Genomic DNA, 18,645 nt, shown 5'->3' with positions numbered 1-18,645 from the left:
AATCAACACTTAAAGGTAGGTAATTCACTTCAGAAACACTTTTTGTTGTATACCATGGAATGCTCTTAACATCCCGATAGCAATGAATAATCTGAATGCTTTGACAAAAAATATACACAAATATTTCATCTGTGGAAGCCGCAGCGCTGTAAAAAGCAAGACCAATTATCTGCCCCGGCCCGCGGCAGATGATTGGATGGCCTACCTGCCTGTCACACAAACTTATCTCGTGCCCTCATTGGTCATGTGCACGTTCGTGTGTGTTGGAGGAGGGGCCCTGCAAGGAAGTCTAAAGGAAGGGGCAGATTTTTTTCAGTTGTTTACTTTCAAATTCTAGCGCACTGAATCTGGTTTCTCCATTCTTACCTACCCTACCTTTAAGTCAGACTTTAGTTACACCTGGAGTAAATTCACAAGCTACCCTGCAGTATACAAAGTCAATACTTTTGTACTTTTACTTGAATAACATTTTGAATGCAGGACTTTTACTTTTAACAGAGTTAATTCCTACACTCTGGTACTTCTGATTCTGACTTAAGTACTAGATCTGAGTACTTCTCCCACCTCTGCAAATAATACACAATAAAGTGATGACAAAAAGAAAACACATCTCCTCTTCCTCTGTCAACCTGTCCCTCACTCTCTGTTTCTCTCTCTCTCTCTCTCTCTCCAAGGTCACTTGTCCCATGTAACGGTGAGTGAGGGGGAGCACAGTAACCATGGCAACTGCTCGACAGGCCCCACTCCAGACTGCTCCCCCCCCTCCCCCGACACAGCCCTGAAGAACATAGAGAGAGTCATCCGCCCACAGGTGAGTGGAGAGACACACACGCACGCACGCACACACACATCAATAATGGTAAACATCTCAGTCTGTTTCCTTTCATCTGCACTCCTCTCTGTCCATCTGTCACTCACTCTCATGGTAGATTGTAAGTAAACATATACTGTTGACACACAGGTGATCCACTATTTAGAGCCTTACTGTGGAGTGTGTTGCTGCAGATGTAAACAGAAACACTTCCTCATCAATGTCAGGAACACAATTGTTTATCAACTGCACGAACAACCATCCTCAAAAGTGGCGTCGAACCATCTTGGTGTGCACCTGCCACAGCTGTACCCTTATTAAAATATTAAGTTGTTGGGCTATGTAACCACCATGGACTGTATACCACCAAAAGATTCAAGATGAAAGTGTCACGATTCTTGTGTTATGTCACGTTTTTAGTTTTGTATGTCTTGTATTGGGTTTATTTTGCTGTTTGGTTCTCCCTGTCATGTTTTCCTCCTTGTGTATTGTCTGGTCCTTTTCCCTGTGTTTTTCCTCCTTGTCGTTAGTTTCCCTGGTGTGTCTAATTGTCTGATTGTGTTCACCTGTTGCCCTTGTGTTTCTCCTCCCCTGCCCGGCTGTTTCTCGTCTCGTGATTACCCCTCCCTGTATTTAGTCTTGTCTCTTCCTGTGTTCAGTGTTGGTTTGTCTTTTGTTGGTGACTGAGTTCACCGGGGAGTGTTCTGTTTGTCCGAGTATCATTATTATCCTTGAAATAAAGGTAATATCAGTGTTATCTGCATTTGGGTCCTGCTTGCTTCACTCACCGTAACAGAAAGGCTTTATTGTCATGTGCATAGTAGCTACAGCGTAGATATTGCAATGAAAAACTTAAGTAACAGGCCTCTCCAACAGTGCAACATGAATATATACAGGACATAGAAAAAATAAATCAGATAAAATAGTGCAAGAGAACGTTTGGAAAAGCATGTGTTCCTATTCCATCCACCGCAAATTCAGCACTAACCAGAATGCTAAATAATTTAGAGGAAAGTAGAGTAAAAGAAAAAGTGAAATGTAGCCAAGATCTAACAAAGAGACAACCTTTTTCCACTTTGGATGTCTTTCACTTGTTTGTGCGCTGTACATTTGTACAGTAGTTTTAGAGCAAGTGCAACTGATAAAAGGACAGAGTATGATGGCCATTATCTTGACTTTATGCTTGTTTGTAAATATTATTTTAAGTTCATATGGGCTGATTCGCCTAACTGTTAGCAGCCAGTTTTATCTTGCATCATGGTGGATTAAAATACACTGCTCTAAGGTGTAGCATATTAAGGAGACTGAATACAGTTATTGTATTTGGTGGTGTGATTCAGGATCCTATAAGCTAACAGTCTTGGTTCTAACATGAATATAGTCTTCCTCCCAACCCGACCACCATCTGAACTCTACTCTATATATTATCTAAGTGGATCCAATTTGAGAAGCCAGATCCAGCAGTCTGTTGAAATTCACTGTCCAGTTAGCTGAAGCTAAGGTGGGTTTATCATCTGCTGCTGAAAGGAGGATGCAGATATGACTCATACATATTTGTTTGAATTCTCATAAAAATGCTGCATTAGGATTATTTCAGGGGAAGGACCTCCCGGGCAACTAGCGCAATGAATATGGAATAATATACTACAGCATCATCATATAGGAAGGAGGAATTCTGAAGCCTGTTGTAATGAGAATATAAATATTTATTTTATCCTGGGGGAATTGGGTTTGGTGATACCTGCTCCATTTTAAAATAATAATAAAAAATATATAAAAAGTTAAAGTAAGGATGTGCATTAACAAGATCATATCAAATAAACATATCGATATAAAACTGCTGAGGGGGGCTACTGCACCCCCATCTGCGAGGCTCCACTAGTGCTCTCCCTTCTGTCCCAGTGATGACAGTGTCAGACAGAACGTCTTGCACCTTAATGATTAGAGTTTGTTTCTCATTCTGATGCCTGACACAACACAGAGGAAATACATCTCTATGAACTGCATGTTTATCCTAGTGATGAATCATAAAATATAGGTTTAACCAAAGAATAAGCAAATGGTCTGACAGAGCAGCTAGATGATGATGGTGTTAAACGATACTTTTTTAAGGATGTGTGTAATAGCCTCCATTGGACTCTTTTATTTACTTCTGCTACATAGTGACCTCTCTATGTAACACTTGCGCTTCTATTGGCTAGCGTTCCAACACATTGTACGTGATAGGCTAAGGGTCGGGACATCTCTAAGCGGTTGACCAATCACAACAGAGCTGGCCAGCTAACCAATCAGAGCACACTGGGCTCTGTTTTCAGACAGAGGGTGAACAGAGGTGCTGCAGCAAAGGCAGTATGAGAAAAATAAAGAGCCTTTTGAACATTAAAGCATGGACACATGTCACAGTAGAGGAACGGAATACAAATATTCACTTTAAAATAACCTTTAGCTATCTGAATGTCCCTCCTGTGTCTTTCCTTCCTTGTTTCCTTACCTCTCCTCCTCTCCCGTCATCCCCCCTCATCATGTGTCTATCTTTGGCATGTTAACTAATCTGCGTAGCGGGATGACGTTCAATTTTAAAAGCGCCTAATTAATTTTCTATAATTCATTTCAATTTATTTTAGTGCTCCCCCTGGCTATTTCATTCACTGTGCGCGGGCACTCAGGCTAACATGCACACATGACTGCTGCGGCATGTATAGAGGAGTCTGGTCTCCACTTTATCACTATGGGAACATTAATGTGAGGCTCTCTGGTTTTCCGACGGGCTATTGAATTTCTCTGTTGTTCAACACTGTGAAACAGTGTAAAGCTGATTCGATCCAATGGTTTACTGACATCTCACAAACAACTATATTAAATTATATCTGGAAATAGAATTATTCCTCAGATAAGTAGATGTGGACCTTACATCTGATGTGGATCTTTTAAGGCGCTGTGGTATTAAAATGTGTGGTATTTATAAAAAATTTAAAAAAGAACTACAGTCAGGGTTCACCACATACAAATGTAATAACTACATTTTACTCTTTTATTTGTATTTTATATTATCCCCTTATCCACAATACACAGAGGTAACAGTGAATTATGTAACATAATCAATGTCACAGCACCTTTAGTTTGTGCTGATCTTATCATCTATATCAGGGGTTCCCAAAGTGTAAGACGGTGTGTAAAACTACACTGCCCAGCCAAAAAAAAGTAACCACTTTGATTTAAATAGGCCAGTAGGTAAGGGTATTCCACTGGATAAAAATACCCCTGCATTATAGTAACAACAACAATAATAATAATAATAATAATAATAATAATAATAGCAATAATAATTGGGAGCGGGGGGGCGCGGCTGTTCTTATGTTCTCTGAGGGGAGGCTCACCTTCCCACACTTTGAAAACCCCTGCTCTAGGGAATACACTTTTTAGTTTCGGGGTGTGTGAGTCTGATAGTGAACATGTGATTGTCTGAGATACCAGCCTTTGTGGGTGCAAACACAGGTTGTATCATGTGTTGACTCCTTTCTAAGAATCTATCGTAAGCAAGAAATTGTTATAACACACACACACACACACACACACACACACACACACACACACACACGCACACACACACACACACACACACACACACACACACACACACACACACACACACACACACACACACACACACACACACACACACACACACACACACACACACACACACACACACACACACACACACACACACACACACACACACACACACAGCAAAGTAGGAGACTGAGCCAGTGGGTATGAAACTGATAACCCATGATGCCCTGCGCCTCTCTGTCCTTCATGCTTTCCGTCTTTCTACTCCTTTTATATTTTATATTATTCTCCTCATTCTTCCTGTGTTTCACATCCCATCTGCACACGAGTGTGATTTGGAGCTTGTGGAGATCTAATATGTCTGGTTTGGACAAGAAGCAAGCGGTGAATAAATAAAAGGCAACCCAATCGTTAAGCCCATGGATTACAGTCAGCATAGCCTGTGTGATCTTGTCACGCTTTCTCAAAGTGATGGCATTCAGGGTTTTTTCAGCGACTGACTTATGGTCGATGCTGCAGCAGCATTAGCAAGCTGAATCACTTCGTTTAAAAGCTGATCTAAAGCACAAAATTACTCAAAAAATATTTTTATTTCCAGCAACAGCTTCTGTGATCCCTTTAAAGGGGAGAGGGAGGTTTACAAAATTGCAAAGTAGGAAGTCACTGCGCCTAGACACCAGTCTTCAAATGATATTTTCAAAGAGAATGATACCATGAGGGCATATACATCTACTTTTCAGTTGTGTTGGGTGTTAAAATCAAGGGTTTAAGGAAGTAAGTTCTACATGCTAATATTTTCACCAAAAACACATCCATAAGTTCCCTGCTTCTCTAGACCTATTGTTTGCTTAGTACATCAGGTCATTTTTCAAAAGTAAGTTAGAAAAAAGCAACAAAAAAAGTGTGAAGTGTAAATTTGACGTTATATAGATCAGGGGTTCCCAAACTTTTCAGCCCGCGACCCCCAAAATAACAGTGACAGAGACTGGCGACCCCCCACTATCACCTGGTGACTGAAACATTTTTAAAAAACGTCTTATTTGACTTTCTCAGGACTTAAAACAGTTTTTTGGGGGCAGACACCGACAAAGAAAAAAAAATATTTACACACGTAAGGTCATCATCTTAACAGTTTTTTATGCTCATCGAGTCATCCGTGAGCAGAGCATCAAGTTGGCATGCCTATAACAGCTGAATGCTGCGATTACCATCTTGTTCAGCAAAACGCCTCACAAACTTATTAAGATCTACAGCTTTAGTGCGTTTTGATTCAATGCCGAGTACAGCCAAACTTGACACAGTCTCTTCTCTGTCATTGTAGACCGCAAATACCTCATTCCTTCCGTCTACTTGGGTCCGAATGCGCCGTCCTATTCAAATGAAATCGCCGCCAATCACATTTCCTCACTCGCGCCAGGGCCGGGGCAGGGGTCACAAGGCTTGCGTCTTGTGCTGCATTCACTTGCACTCAGAAATTAGGGATTTTCTCTCATAAATGTCAGATGAGCCACAACTTTTACTTCAAAACAAAGATGCCAATGGGGTGGCAGCTGGGGAGGCAAGGCTATTTTTAGGGTGGCAGTTGTCACCCCATGCCACCCCGGTAGATCCGCCCCTACTTGACCGGTACTTGCTTTTGATCAAAGTCAATGCGGAAAACCCGCACTCACACAGGTAGGCGGAGGTGAAGGGAATGAGCACTTTTACAGCCTTTTTGGCGAGGTGGGGGAACTCTGTCTCCACAGACAGCCAAAAGTGTGCAAGTGACGTTTTCTGCCAGACGCTGTCTCCTCTTTAACTTTAGGTAACTTCACAAAAAATCGATCTATGTTTCCGCTCACATAAAGTTAGCTGAAGTTAACTAGCTAGATTTCACTGTTTCTCGTAATTTTTTCTCACACTGCGCCTCCCCTGAAGCTCTCTGGCACCCCCCAGGGGAGGCGTGCCTCACACTTTGAAAACTGCTGCAATAGAACATAGAGCTTATCACTAGACTAGTGGTAGAATATAAAATAGCACATTTACTCATAATGAATGAATTAATAATGAAAAACTTAACCAACAGTATCGATGTTAGATCGACATAATTACATTAGTATTTTGATGTGTTTCCATGAGACGAATATATAAAAAACCTGCTTTCCTGACGCCAGAATTCCAGGTTTCGTAATAAAGCACACGTACACAGACACATCACTAATTATGTTGGCAGTTCAAGCTCATTAATCAGGTCACTGTTGGGGTTGTGTTTGTGCTGAATACACACACCGTCTCCTGATGATCCCTTGCTGACAGTGTTGCTTCAGTCACATAATCTCCCAGCAAATACCCATGTAATTACACACGAGTGCACTGTACGGTCCTTAAAATACGACTGCAGAGGTGTGATTTGGAAATATGACCTGATGTACTAAGCCAGCACTAGATCTGGACTTGAGAAGAAGGGAACTTGTATATGTGTTTGGGGTACAAAATAGTTGCATTCAGACTAATTTGAAAGATTCCCTTTATACTCTTTAATCTATTGCAAAATAAGAAAAAACCCTTGATTTCATTACCCAACGAAACTGAAAAGTAGAAGTACTGTATGCCCTCATCGTATCATTCTCTTTAAAGATATATACAAAATATAATTTGAAGACAGCTAAATATGAAGCAAAAATAGGCTGCCGAAATGTGTACAAATACAGACAAGCACATAATAAACATTTTAGTAGTCATTGCAGCTGTTTAAAGAGGGATGGCTAGAATGGAGAAAAATATGCTTTCCACTCTTGGCCATTTAGGGTAATCCACATCAAGGTTGCTGTGACAACTAGAAGACCTTTTTGTGTGTGAGTGTGCTTGCTTCCCAATCTGGCAGGTTGCCCTAGAGGAGAGAGGCGGGTCATTCACAGCTAATTGAATGGACTCGTGCTAATGCTAAAAGCTCTCCAGCGGGAGTTGCACATCTGAGCTGTTTCCTGGTATTTGCCACCTGTATTAAAAGGGATTAGTATGTAGCATTTTGATGATCTCCATAGCTCATGCAGTTCATTCACCTCATTAGTTGTGAGCTGAGGAGACGGCCAGCTCGTATTGCCCTCTGCGCTCCGTTGTAAATTGTGTCTCACTATAGATTTGCTGCATCCCTACTTTACATCACATAACAGACAGATAGTAAATTACCTGGAGTTCATTTTGTGCTACAGTAGGGCTTCTAGCATTTTTTTGTGCATGGACAAATGGGAAGACTGTTTCATCGGACTGATATGAGAAGAAAAACCTGAGTGCAGTGATCGAAGATACCCAGAGGGAAGACAAGTACAGTAGTAGAAATATTTATGTGTGATCGTAATAGCCAAAAACAACAAAATCTTCAACGATATTGAATTGAATTTAGCACAGCACACAGAAGCCAGTCCTTAATCAGGGTGTCCGCGGGGTCTTAAAAAGTATTAAAAGTTGATAAATCAATTTAGCGAAAATTAAGGCTTTTAAAAAGTATTAAAAAGTATTAAACTGCATTTTCCAAGGTATTAAGAAGTCCCACAGCAACGACAACATGAAACACCCTTTAATTTACTGAAACGAAATGTCGGGAAACCCCCTCAAGGCGGCCCCCATAGCGCGCCGTAAAATGCTGCTTCTTATTTTAAGTTTCGTTGCCTTGCTCCGCTCTGTGGGGGGGGGGGTCCCAAGGTGGGTAGACCGGCATACGCAACGCTCTGGGGGTCCAACGGCTCCGTGTGTAAGCCCTACTGTATATATGATCATTTTCTGATTACGATGAAATAGCCCGCCTCCCTCTCCCAACGTCTCCTGCTGCTGCTGGGCTGTCAGAAGAGGGGGAGGAAAAGAGAGGCAGGCGCCGTTTATTAAATATTCTTATATTATTATACAGAGAACAGAGTAGTTATCAATTTGTTTTAAAGCTCAATAAATAACAAAGAAGACCTCTGATCGGCACTTTTCTAATTTTGTACGGAAGATTTAAACTTTAACGGACATGTTGACCGGCGGAACAATTTTTTTTACGGAAACTCTGCCGCACGGTTCCCTCGTCCCTTGGAAGAGGCGGAGAGGTGGGTGTTTTTCATCTGCTGGTGGACTACCTGAGAGATATACAGCAGGAGAACACGTCGTCCACCGCGGAGAATAAACAGAAGGGCAACCATGCTCCGGGGTCTTCTTCGCTGCTTTTGGTGTATTTTGTGGCGGCAGCAGCGCCACTTACAGGCCTGGCATATGTATTACAGCGTTTCCAGCATTTGCAGTGGTCTAGTGTGAACGGACACGTTAATGAATCGAATGCGTGTGAACGGAAGCCTTTTTTGCGCTTGCGTATGCGTTTTACCGTATGCGTCCTTGTGGGGCTGGGGTCTAAGCCAAACTATATCCGGTCACAGAGATCTGCTATTTTAAAGTAAAGTCAACACATATAGACCCTAAATATAGTCTATATTAAGAACGAGAAAAGTCTTAACATATATATCTTTTTTTGTAAACATATGACAAATGTGTGAGGGTGATGAAGTCAGAGCATCGTCCTCTGTGCCAGGGCTTAGCCCCGGACAGCCCCAGCCCAATTTAACCCCTGGGTATTTGTGAGGGAGCTCCTATGGCATTACCCCGCTGAAGCTCACCAAAGTTTTATATAATTCATAGTTCAAAGTTTTGTCAATTGTTTTGTTTATTGGTCAAATACTGGTTTCTAATGGTTTCTGAGGAGTTCTACTGGAATGAAAGAGCACAGAGTACAGAAGCAACAAAGCAGCATACTGCATTAAACCTGACCTTCACAGAGAGGTTGAAGTTCATGTGGAGAGAAGGCTTCAGTAGTCTGTCTGCACTCTGTTTAGTTTTGCTATCTTACAATCAATATAGTAAATGTGAGGTAAAGTGTGTCGCCAATGTAACCGGTTAGAACTCAAAGTTGCGATGAGGTCTTAAAATGTATGGAAAGGGTCTTAAAAAAGGTCTTAAAAGGTATTAAATTTGACCCCAGGATTTCTGCATATACCCTGTTAATGTGTGTAAAGTCTAAATCTACCAAACCTCATAATTCCCACGTTTAGTTTTTTAAATAGTGCTGGATTTCTGCTACGTAACAGTCTATTTCTCATCAAAATTCGGTGCAGAAATGGATTTGTATGGGTTCATTTTCCGTGTACACTCACTGTCACTGAAAACTCTATTATATTATTGTAAACGTCTACAAAGACAACTGACATCCCAATACATGGCAAACTCGTTCATCAAACACATATTAAAGCCATGCAGAGCAGATACAGTATTTGACTAAAGCACCATTTGACTTCTACTGTATAACTCCATTCCTAAAGAAAAGGCCACTTGAGCCTTTATGATAATCTTTGCAAAGTGAAGAAAAGTCAGTGTTATTGATTTAGAAAGCTACCTGACCCCTTAATAGATATTAATACAGTATTCCAACAGTAAACTCACTGTTACATGAAACATTCATTAGCCCCAGACTGAGGTAAAGAGACTGAAACCGCTCTAAAAAGACGGTCTTTAAACCGGAATGTCAGCCTTCCGGATGAAAGGAGAGAGATAAGAGAGTAGAAAGTTACTTTGCAGTACTTCAGTGTGTTTGGAAAGGCACACACACTACTGCATGAACCCTGCTTGAGCCTTGAGGGGGGGCACTATATATGTAAATGCCACAAAATTGTCTCAAAATGTGTCAGTACTTGAGAGGCTCTCCAGAGTGAACAGTTCTAAAAATGTTCCTGAGGAGAATATAAAAAAAGAAGATTGATAGTCAAAATAAAGGAGAAAATGTATCAAGAAGAATACAGAATCAAAGGCTAGAATTAGATCTTTTAGATATGCACTTAAAAGTTTGTTTTGGTTAGGTGGTAAAAAGGGGCTTCAATGTGTATTACTTTTATTTGATATTCTTTTGTTCTGCTCTCTACTGCTGTTGTGTCATGTTGTGTCGTTTCACTGTGTTTCAGTGAATGTGTGAAGCTACCAAAGTGAAGACAGAGAGAAGAAAAGGGAAGAATAGAAAATAGATAAAAGCAGTGGCCGTGAAAAGACATTGTTCCGAACCCAGCATTATGAACTCTGCTCACAGAAGTTTCTCCAACAACAGAAAGTAAATATTTAGACCAATTCAATAATTACCTTTTAGTCCCCTGTTCATGGTAAATTCTCAATGAGTCATTCACTGAAGAGATTTAATGGAAATAGTGACATTTTGGAAATAATAACCCTTCACTTCTTTTTTTCAATCAACATACATTATGTTTTTTTAGCATTGCTTTTACACAGAAGATTGTATTAAATAGTGGACACCCCCATATCCCAAACTTGCTTCATCTTATCTATTAATTAATTGTGATCATTTTATGATAATTGATCATCCTGTTATTCATAGTTTAGCACACATTTCCTCAGTAATAAGTAGAAATGAGCACTTTAAAAATGCATGCAAGCGTAGAAACTGCAAAGCAAGTCTCACCTCGCTTTAGGTGAGAAATTACACTCTTTAGCTAATGGGTCTCTCATTTATTAACACCCAAGCACAAACACACACACACACACACACACACACACACACACACACACACACACACACACACACACACACACACACACACACACACACACACACACACACACACACACACACACACACACACACACACACACACACACACAAAAGCACACACTGCTACACATACACATTAGTGAAGTGTGGAATGGCATGTTTGTTCCCCAGGGATACAGTTACAGCGGGAAAAATGTCTCTCGCTGTCATTTAGTCAGGCATGAAAGACCTGCCTGTGTGTGTGTGTGTGTGTGTGTGTGTGTGTGTGTGTGTGTGTGTGTGTGTGTGTGTGTGTGTGTGTGTGTGTGTGTGTGTGTGTGTGTGTGTGTGTGTGTGTGTGTGTGTGTGTGTGTGTGTGTGTGTGTGTGTGTGTGTGTGTGTGTGTGTGTGTGTGTGTGTGTGTGTGTGTGTGTGTGTGTGTGTGTGTGTGTGTGTGTGTGTGTGTGTGTGTGTGTGTGTGTGTGTGTGTGTGTGTGTGTGTGTGTATGCTCATTAATCCTCTTTCAATCGGCCCTGACATGTTCATTAGCTTGCTGCCCATTTGCATTGTTAACGCTAAGCCTCAGCCAGAGCTCCATATGTGTGTATGTTTTGTCACGTGTGTTTGTGTGTATGTCTCTGTGTGTCATGTGTGAGCTCTTAATAAGCACTACTCCAGAGAGCAGAGGCCTTTAGTCGTTAGAAAGAAGCTGAATACACAGTCGATTAGTGCTGAAATAAAGAGATGCTTGAAGAGTGAAGAGAAGTTGAAGATGCCATTAAAGTCATTAGACATTAGCTGGCTCACTAAAGCAGATACACAAACAAACACAGCCTGAACCTCCCGCTCTGAAGCTCCACTGAGCCACATTAGAGCAGCTCCATCATTCTGGGCTGATTGCTGTTTCATCTCATTGATTTTTGGTCCTTTTTTTAACCTTAAGCCTGAAGCAAAGTAAACCCTACAGGTTCTGTTTCCAAGTGTATTACGCAGAGTGGGTTCATATAATGCTAGAATGACTTTGTTTCTTAACTTTTCTATAAAAGTGAGAAAATACATGTTTTTGACAGCAAGCTTATGTAACATTCCCTCTCTTTGTCAAGTCAGGGTGACTTCCTGTTGGGCTCGTTCATCATGGTCTTTTCCCCTGATGCCCGTCTGGGGCTGTTGTGATATTGTTTGCTTGATGCATTGGTCCTTTAAACATCCCTGGTCTCTGCGGAACCATGCTACTATGGTGTTATTCCCCAAAGGCCAACTCTTCATATTAGAAGAACAAAGTGGATCTTTGTGCTGAATTCTGGTCTGTTGAAGCGGCTCTGCTCAGTGCCTCTATACTAGATTTCTCCATATTGGATTTAATACTGCAGAGTCTAGAAACCCTCCCTCTCTCTCTATCTCTCTTTGATTCACTGATACTTAGCTGTTTTAGTGCATCAATGCATTTAGAGGATAAAGTATAGCAGAACCAAGCAGCCTTAGAAGTGATGTACAGTAGCTATAGGCTTAACATTTTCACAGGATTATTTTGTCCAAATGTAGCAAAAATGTACCTAAAGCTCGCTAAGCTAAGCTAGCGATTTCCGTTCTTTGTACTAAGCTAAGGTTGATAATTAATCAGCAGAGAACAGTATAGTATCAATCTTGTCTTCTTACTCTTAACAATACATGTTAATGTACCATTTACATTACCAAATGTAGCAAAAATATACCTAAAGCTCGCTATTATAGGCTAGGTTAGCAGTTTCCGTTCTTTGTGCTAAGCTAAGTTAGCCGTAAAGCGGGATAATAACCGAGGAGCGACTAGTCAATCTTGTCTTCTAAGTCTTTGCAATAACGAAAAAAATATTTTACATTTCTTCCCAAATTGTAATGTATTCCATTACGATCAGCACCATGTCTTGTTGGTGAAGAGTTAAGTAACTTCTATTGCAATGTTTTCACATTTGAAATTGTGCGGTGTTAGCGTCTGTTATTCCTTCCTTCCTTGGATCCTCCTTCCACCCTAAACTCTGCTTCCCCTCTTACTTTCTCCCATTTCTTTCATATAACCATTTCTTTCGTCTGTTCTTTCGTGTTTTTTCTTCCATTTGTTTCTTTCAAGCTTCCCACTCACATTTATTTGATTTCATCCCTGTCCAATTCTGTTATGTCATTCATGACCTTCTCTTGCTCCTTCTATCTCCCTTCCCTAGTTTTGCTTTTGTTTTTCATCACAGTTCAGTCGATCTGAAGACCCTTCATTGCACAATTTGAGTGCAGTGTGTACGGAAAAGAGTGCTCTGTCCTCTCTCTCAAGGTTTGGTTGTTGTGCCTTGAGTGGCATAGAAAACAGAGAAGGTCTCCTGAAGGTTGTCCTGTCATGTGTCTGTCTTTTTTTCTTGTTATTTTGCCTTTAAGGTTAGCTGCTTTTATTCACTTTGCCCGCATCCTCCAAATTGTTCACACACACACACACACACACACACACACACACACACACACACACACACACACACACACACACACACACACACACACACACACACACACACACACACACACACACACAGGCAGAGTTTTGACATGTCTGAGCAGTTGTGAAGCAAAGCAGCAGGTTGTTTGGAGCTGCAAATGCCTCATTATGTAAGATGTGTTTACCAGATGCCAGTCTACAGTTGCGGATGTCCTCTGCCTCGCTTTCTCTCACACTCCTTCACTCACTGTAAGCAAGGAAATAGTTATGGATCTCTAGCTCTCTCTCTCTCTCTCTCTCTCTCTCTCTCTCTCTCTCTCTCTCTCTCTCTCTCTCTCTCTCTCTCTCTCTCTCGTTTTTATAGCCTGCAATCTAATTGATGTAAATTCACTTTAATTGTGATGACGTCACCATATCTAATTACGTCGCTCACACGTTCAGTTGTCAGAATGAAACAGGCTGAATGTCCATCAGAATCAGTTTTTGGTTTACGCCTACAAGATGCTTTGGTGTAAATGATGCATACAAAGACATAGAAAGACGAATACATAAACAAATAATTATATATACAATTTAAAAAATATTGTAACAAAATAAATATAAAAACAGTATTCACACACAACATTTTAAAGTAAAAATAAAATGAAATTTTATATTTTATTCTAAATTCAAAGTGGAGAGCAGTGCAGATTTAAAAAGAAGTAGTTTGGAGCAGAAATGTGCAACATGTTCAAAGAGTCGTGCAGATTACATTTTAGAACTTAATTTATTGAACAAAGGAAATCATTTATCATGACAAAAATGGCATTTAAAAAAAATCAAGAAGGATGAGAACTTTTTTTAAATTTTATTACATTACATGTCACTTCTTTTATCCAAAGCGACTTACATACTCGATACTGTGGGCAATCCCCACAGGAGCAATTTGGGGTGAAGTGTCTCAGGGACACAACGACATGCTGACTGCAGTGGGGTTTGAACCTGTGACCACCTGATCCCAACACCAATGCACTAATCCACTGTGCCAAAGCCTCCCTATCAGGATCAGTAATATAGCTTTTAAGTGGCACCAAGCATGGAGTAGATAGTAACAGCTGGTACCATCAATTCACACAGGAAGACTTAATGGCAGGCGAGAAAACAATTACTTTTAATATGCTGAAATTAGAGTTAGTCACATAAAAGGAAAGCAAAGAAAAAAATGAATAACGCCACAACACAGTTAGTTAGATAATACAGAATATGAGTGTGGTCCTTCTCTCCATAATGTCCCTCTCTTCTTCTGTCTTGTGTCCAGCCCAAGCAGCGCACCTCTTTGTCTTCGTCCTTGGACGTGCAGAGGCCGGTCACCCACAGCTGCGAGCCCAGCGAGGTGAGCTCCTCTCTGGGATACGCCAGCTTCAGCACCAGCCCCCCTGCCAGCCCCCCGCTCAGCCCCAACCAGGAGGACTCGGCCGGCTCCAACGACGACTGCCAGCTCACAGGTCAGACTCATGAAACAGGGAGGATGCTGGGAGAGGGATTTACTGTTTAAGGCTGTCTTTCAGCCACAAGTGAGAGTGAGAGTCAGCACTCAGACACACTCTACTCTGACCCCCCAACTCCCTGTGGAGGAGGATCAGAAGATACACAAATACCTCCTGAAAGGGAATATAAAAATGCCTGTTATCTGGTCTCTTCACATGCAAAGAAATGAAATGAAAGTTGTATTTTCTAGACCAAGGGTCTCCAACACATCGATCGCGAGCTACCGGTAGCTCGCAAGCCCTCAATAAGTAGGTCGCCAAGCAAATCCAAAATATAAAAAATACACAAAATAAAAAATGAAATGTAACTAAAAGAATCTACCCTATGCATAAACGAAACCTCAATCATAGCGAACTCTATCTACTTACTACAAATCTATATCTATCTAACACCCTTCCTCCCCCACCCCCCACAATGAATATCGACCAATCACGTTCTTGCTTTATTTGCGGGACCAGCGTTGCACTCGGGAAGAAAAGCAATGTGGAGCGGCACTTCACCGCTTCATAAGGAGTTTGAGCTTTTCCTTCTGGCATCTACTCAACACATCAGCCCCATTGAACAGCCTAGTCGTGCCAGCCTATACAGCACATGAGGGGCAGAGTTTTACTGTGTGTGTGTGTGTGTTGCAACTAGCATATATATTTATTGCACTTGACACACACATACGCATGGCGTAATTTACACTTTGCAGACATGTCCCCTCCACTTTTCGAAATCCCGTTTGTGTCCCCCCACTTTACAAATATGTTTTTTTTTTTTTTTTTAACGCAAGCCGTCATCGCCACGGAGGAGCACACAGTCTCTGTGAGCGAGCAGGACAGAGACAGAGACAGAGACAGAGACAGAGACAGAGACAGAGAGAGCTAGAGAGCAGGAGAGAGCACACCTTTATCTATTTAATATAGTTGTAAAAAAATCTAAAATCATTCCAATGTGTACTATAGAACAGTAAAAAAAAAAAAAAACAGTTTAAAAGGGGAGTGATTAGTAAAATATGCATAAATAAAAAAAAGGATGCTAACTAGGTAACATAAGATATTGGTTGTGATCATATTCTAAAGATGTTTGGATTATTGAAAAGTATACATCTCCCTTTCATATGAGTGTTGAGAGCTGTATCCATAAATTCCTTTTGTGCTCAGAGTGCACTAGATTGAGGCATTTCACTTCAACATTTAAAAAAAAATCTTCCCGGGGGGTGCGAGGAGTAAAAAAGAGGAGTAAAAGTAGCTCACGACTTGTTTTATTTTTTGAAAGTAGCTCTCATCCTAAAAAGGATTGGAGACCCCTGTTCTAGGTCTTTTGAATATGGTAGGTGTATTGTGTGGTTCAAATGGCCTTTCTCCTTTTGGACTACAGTATGTAAGGGCAGGGAGTAAAATGTAAACATAGAACATCTTTGTAGAATATGTAAAACATCTTAGTTATTATTTATATCAGCCAATTGTAGTGATTGGTTTGGTTATGTATAAGCCCTATTCAGGTATCTCATCAATAATGCACACATTCACTCTGAAGGTCAACATAACGCGAATGCCTTTTTATAATAGCGATTTTTAACCATGCTGCTCAGGTTTCCATTTAATTCCTCCTGTCTTTCTTTCTGTCTTTGTTGCTTCAGTGTTGTTTAAACTCGTTCTGCCTGAAAACCCAATGAAACTCTAACCCTTTTGGCTTGGGTCCCTGGAAATTGAAATCATATTTGTACTCCTGTCATACTTGAGCCAAGAAGCAAACACCTTAGAGGCAGATAACAGATGTTAGAAGAAAAGTCAGTCTGATTATGAAGAAGTAGAGGGGACACGATGAAAGCTGGGACATTTCTGCCCAAGGGGAATGGACGATATGATTCAGATTATGACCAAAAATATACTAGTTACAGAAATAATTAGGATTTACGGTATGTGTCAATTTAGCATACTTCTTTGTGATTTGAGCCTATGCTAGCAACCAATACTTCCACCCAGAGTTTTGACCTTTAGATTAAATCATGTGGTATGCCGCATAACATGACTTATTAATCATATACCTACTGGGGTGTTTGCTAGGTTGTCAGGATGTGAAGATAATTTCAGTGTTGAGTAACGGCCTTGCAACGGACTTGCAAAAATTCCAAAGTTTATATAAATAATGGGGAAGTACATAATGACATATGGTAGTGACTACTTGTTCAGGCTAGTTGTGTTAAATGTTAAATACTACTTTTCTTAATTTGTTTATCGGATGCATTTTAAGGAAGAAATGTGTTTATTCTCAAACATAGGCAAGGCAAGTTTATTTATAAAGCACCTTTCAACACAAGGCAATTCAAAGTGCTTTACAAAAATGAAAGACATTAAGAAAATGGCATTTCAAAACATTCATTAAAGAATAGGCTCCAATTCATCACAACAATGTTGTTCTGTCCATCCTGCTAAAAGGTCCGATGTACATTCAGACTAGATGAAACATTGTTAGCTTTGTCTAATGAAAAATGTGCAATTTTTATTGTAATTGTACACATTTGTTCTCTCTATTGAACATCTAGCCACGGTAAACAATCAATTCTATTGGCTAAATAGAGTGAAGTAATGCTTTTATTGACTCGATTAGAGGCGAGTGACTGTTGGAAAAATAATATCACACCAAGATTAATATAACTTTCATTAGGTCTGGTTCCGCTTCACCAAATTGTTATCCCTGTTATTATTGTTTGCTAAAATTTGATTTCATTTGAAATACATTCCTACTAATATAGTACTGAAAAAAATTGTGTTTATATTTTGCTAAAATTTAGCAGTTTTACACTTCACTGGGATACCGTTGAAGCATTTAAAGGTCCCCTCGAGATTCCAATTCCAGATTTAACAGCAGTTTTTTTCGAACCTTCCTTTATCTTTCTGCAATGTTCTAATCTCTTGCTTCATTCGTTACCATAGTGATGAGATTAGCTGGTGATGTGGTCGAAAGTACTTGCTTCTCTCACCTGGATTTCAGTCCAACGGTCCCTCCCACCTGCTGCTATCAGGCACCGTTAGAGGAGGCAGAGCAGGGGAAGTCGACCAGGGGGGAGGCACTCTCTCTCTCTCTGTGTGTGTGTGTGTGTGTGTGTGTGTGTGTGTGTGTGTGTGTGTGTGTGTGTGTGTGTGTGTGTGTGTGTGTGTGTGTGTGTGTGTGTGTGTGTGTGTGTGTGTGTGTGTGTGTGTGTGTGTGTGTGTGTGTGTGTGTGTGTGTGTGTGTGTGTGTGTGTGTGTGTGTGTGTGTGTGTGTGTGTGTGTGTGTGTGTGTGTGTGTGTGTGTGTGTGTGTGTGTGTGTGTGTGTGTGTGTGTGTGTGCATCTGCGTCATGTGTTTCATCCAGGAGCAAAGCTAGACTTTGATCTGTGTAGGGCTTCCAAAGAAAACACACATTTCACGAATCCACAGGTGCATACACACACACACACACACACACACACACACACACACACACACACACACACACACACACACACAACTGAATGACACATCTTCATCTAGTATTCTCATTGAAGCATTGCGATGGAATTTATGTAAGACGAGTGTGTTATTTCTCTTTGGGCCTGGCACTGATGTCTTCTGAGGGCAAAGATTCAGGAACAGTTATTGATCATAGTGTTTAAAGCGCTCGTTTTTACTTTCAACATGTTTCTGTGTATGAAAGTACGTTTTGGGACTTCTAAAGTTTGCAAACATCAGGATTTCTCGACATAGAAGAAGATTCTGAGAATGGGCATCAGA

General features: G+C 40.7%; 1 protein-coding gene across 4 annotated transcripts in view; it reads left to right on the top strand.

Annotated features, from left to right (window-relative positions):
* anks1b (ankyrin repeat and sterile alpha motif domain containing 1B) overlaps positions 1 to 18,645 on the top strand; it is a 212,451-nt gene that overhangs the window by 124,946 nt on the left and 68,860 nt on the right. For all 4 annotated transcript variants that reach the window (XM_079654794.1, XM_079654797.1, XM_079654793.1 and 1 more), the window contains 2 exons: positions 675 to 811; positions 14,676 to 14,862. In XM_079654794.1, the coding sequence (XP_079510920.1) occupies positions 675 to 811; positions 14,676 to 14,862 (324 nt within the window). The remainder of the gene's footprint in view (positions 1 to 674; positions 812 to 14,675; positions 14,863 to 18,645) is intronic.

This window comes from Notothenia rossii (assembly GCF_949606895.1).
Source record: "Notothenia rossii genome assembly, chromosome: 10".
Taxonomy (NCBI): domain Eukaryota; kingdom Metazoa; phylum Chordata; class Actinopteri; order Perciformes; family Nototheniidae; genus Notothenia; species Notothenia rossii.
The sequence above is the reverse complement of the archived record's forward strand: the minus strand, read 5'-3'. Positions and strand labels throughout refer to the sequence as shown.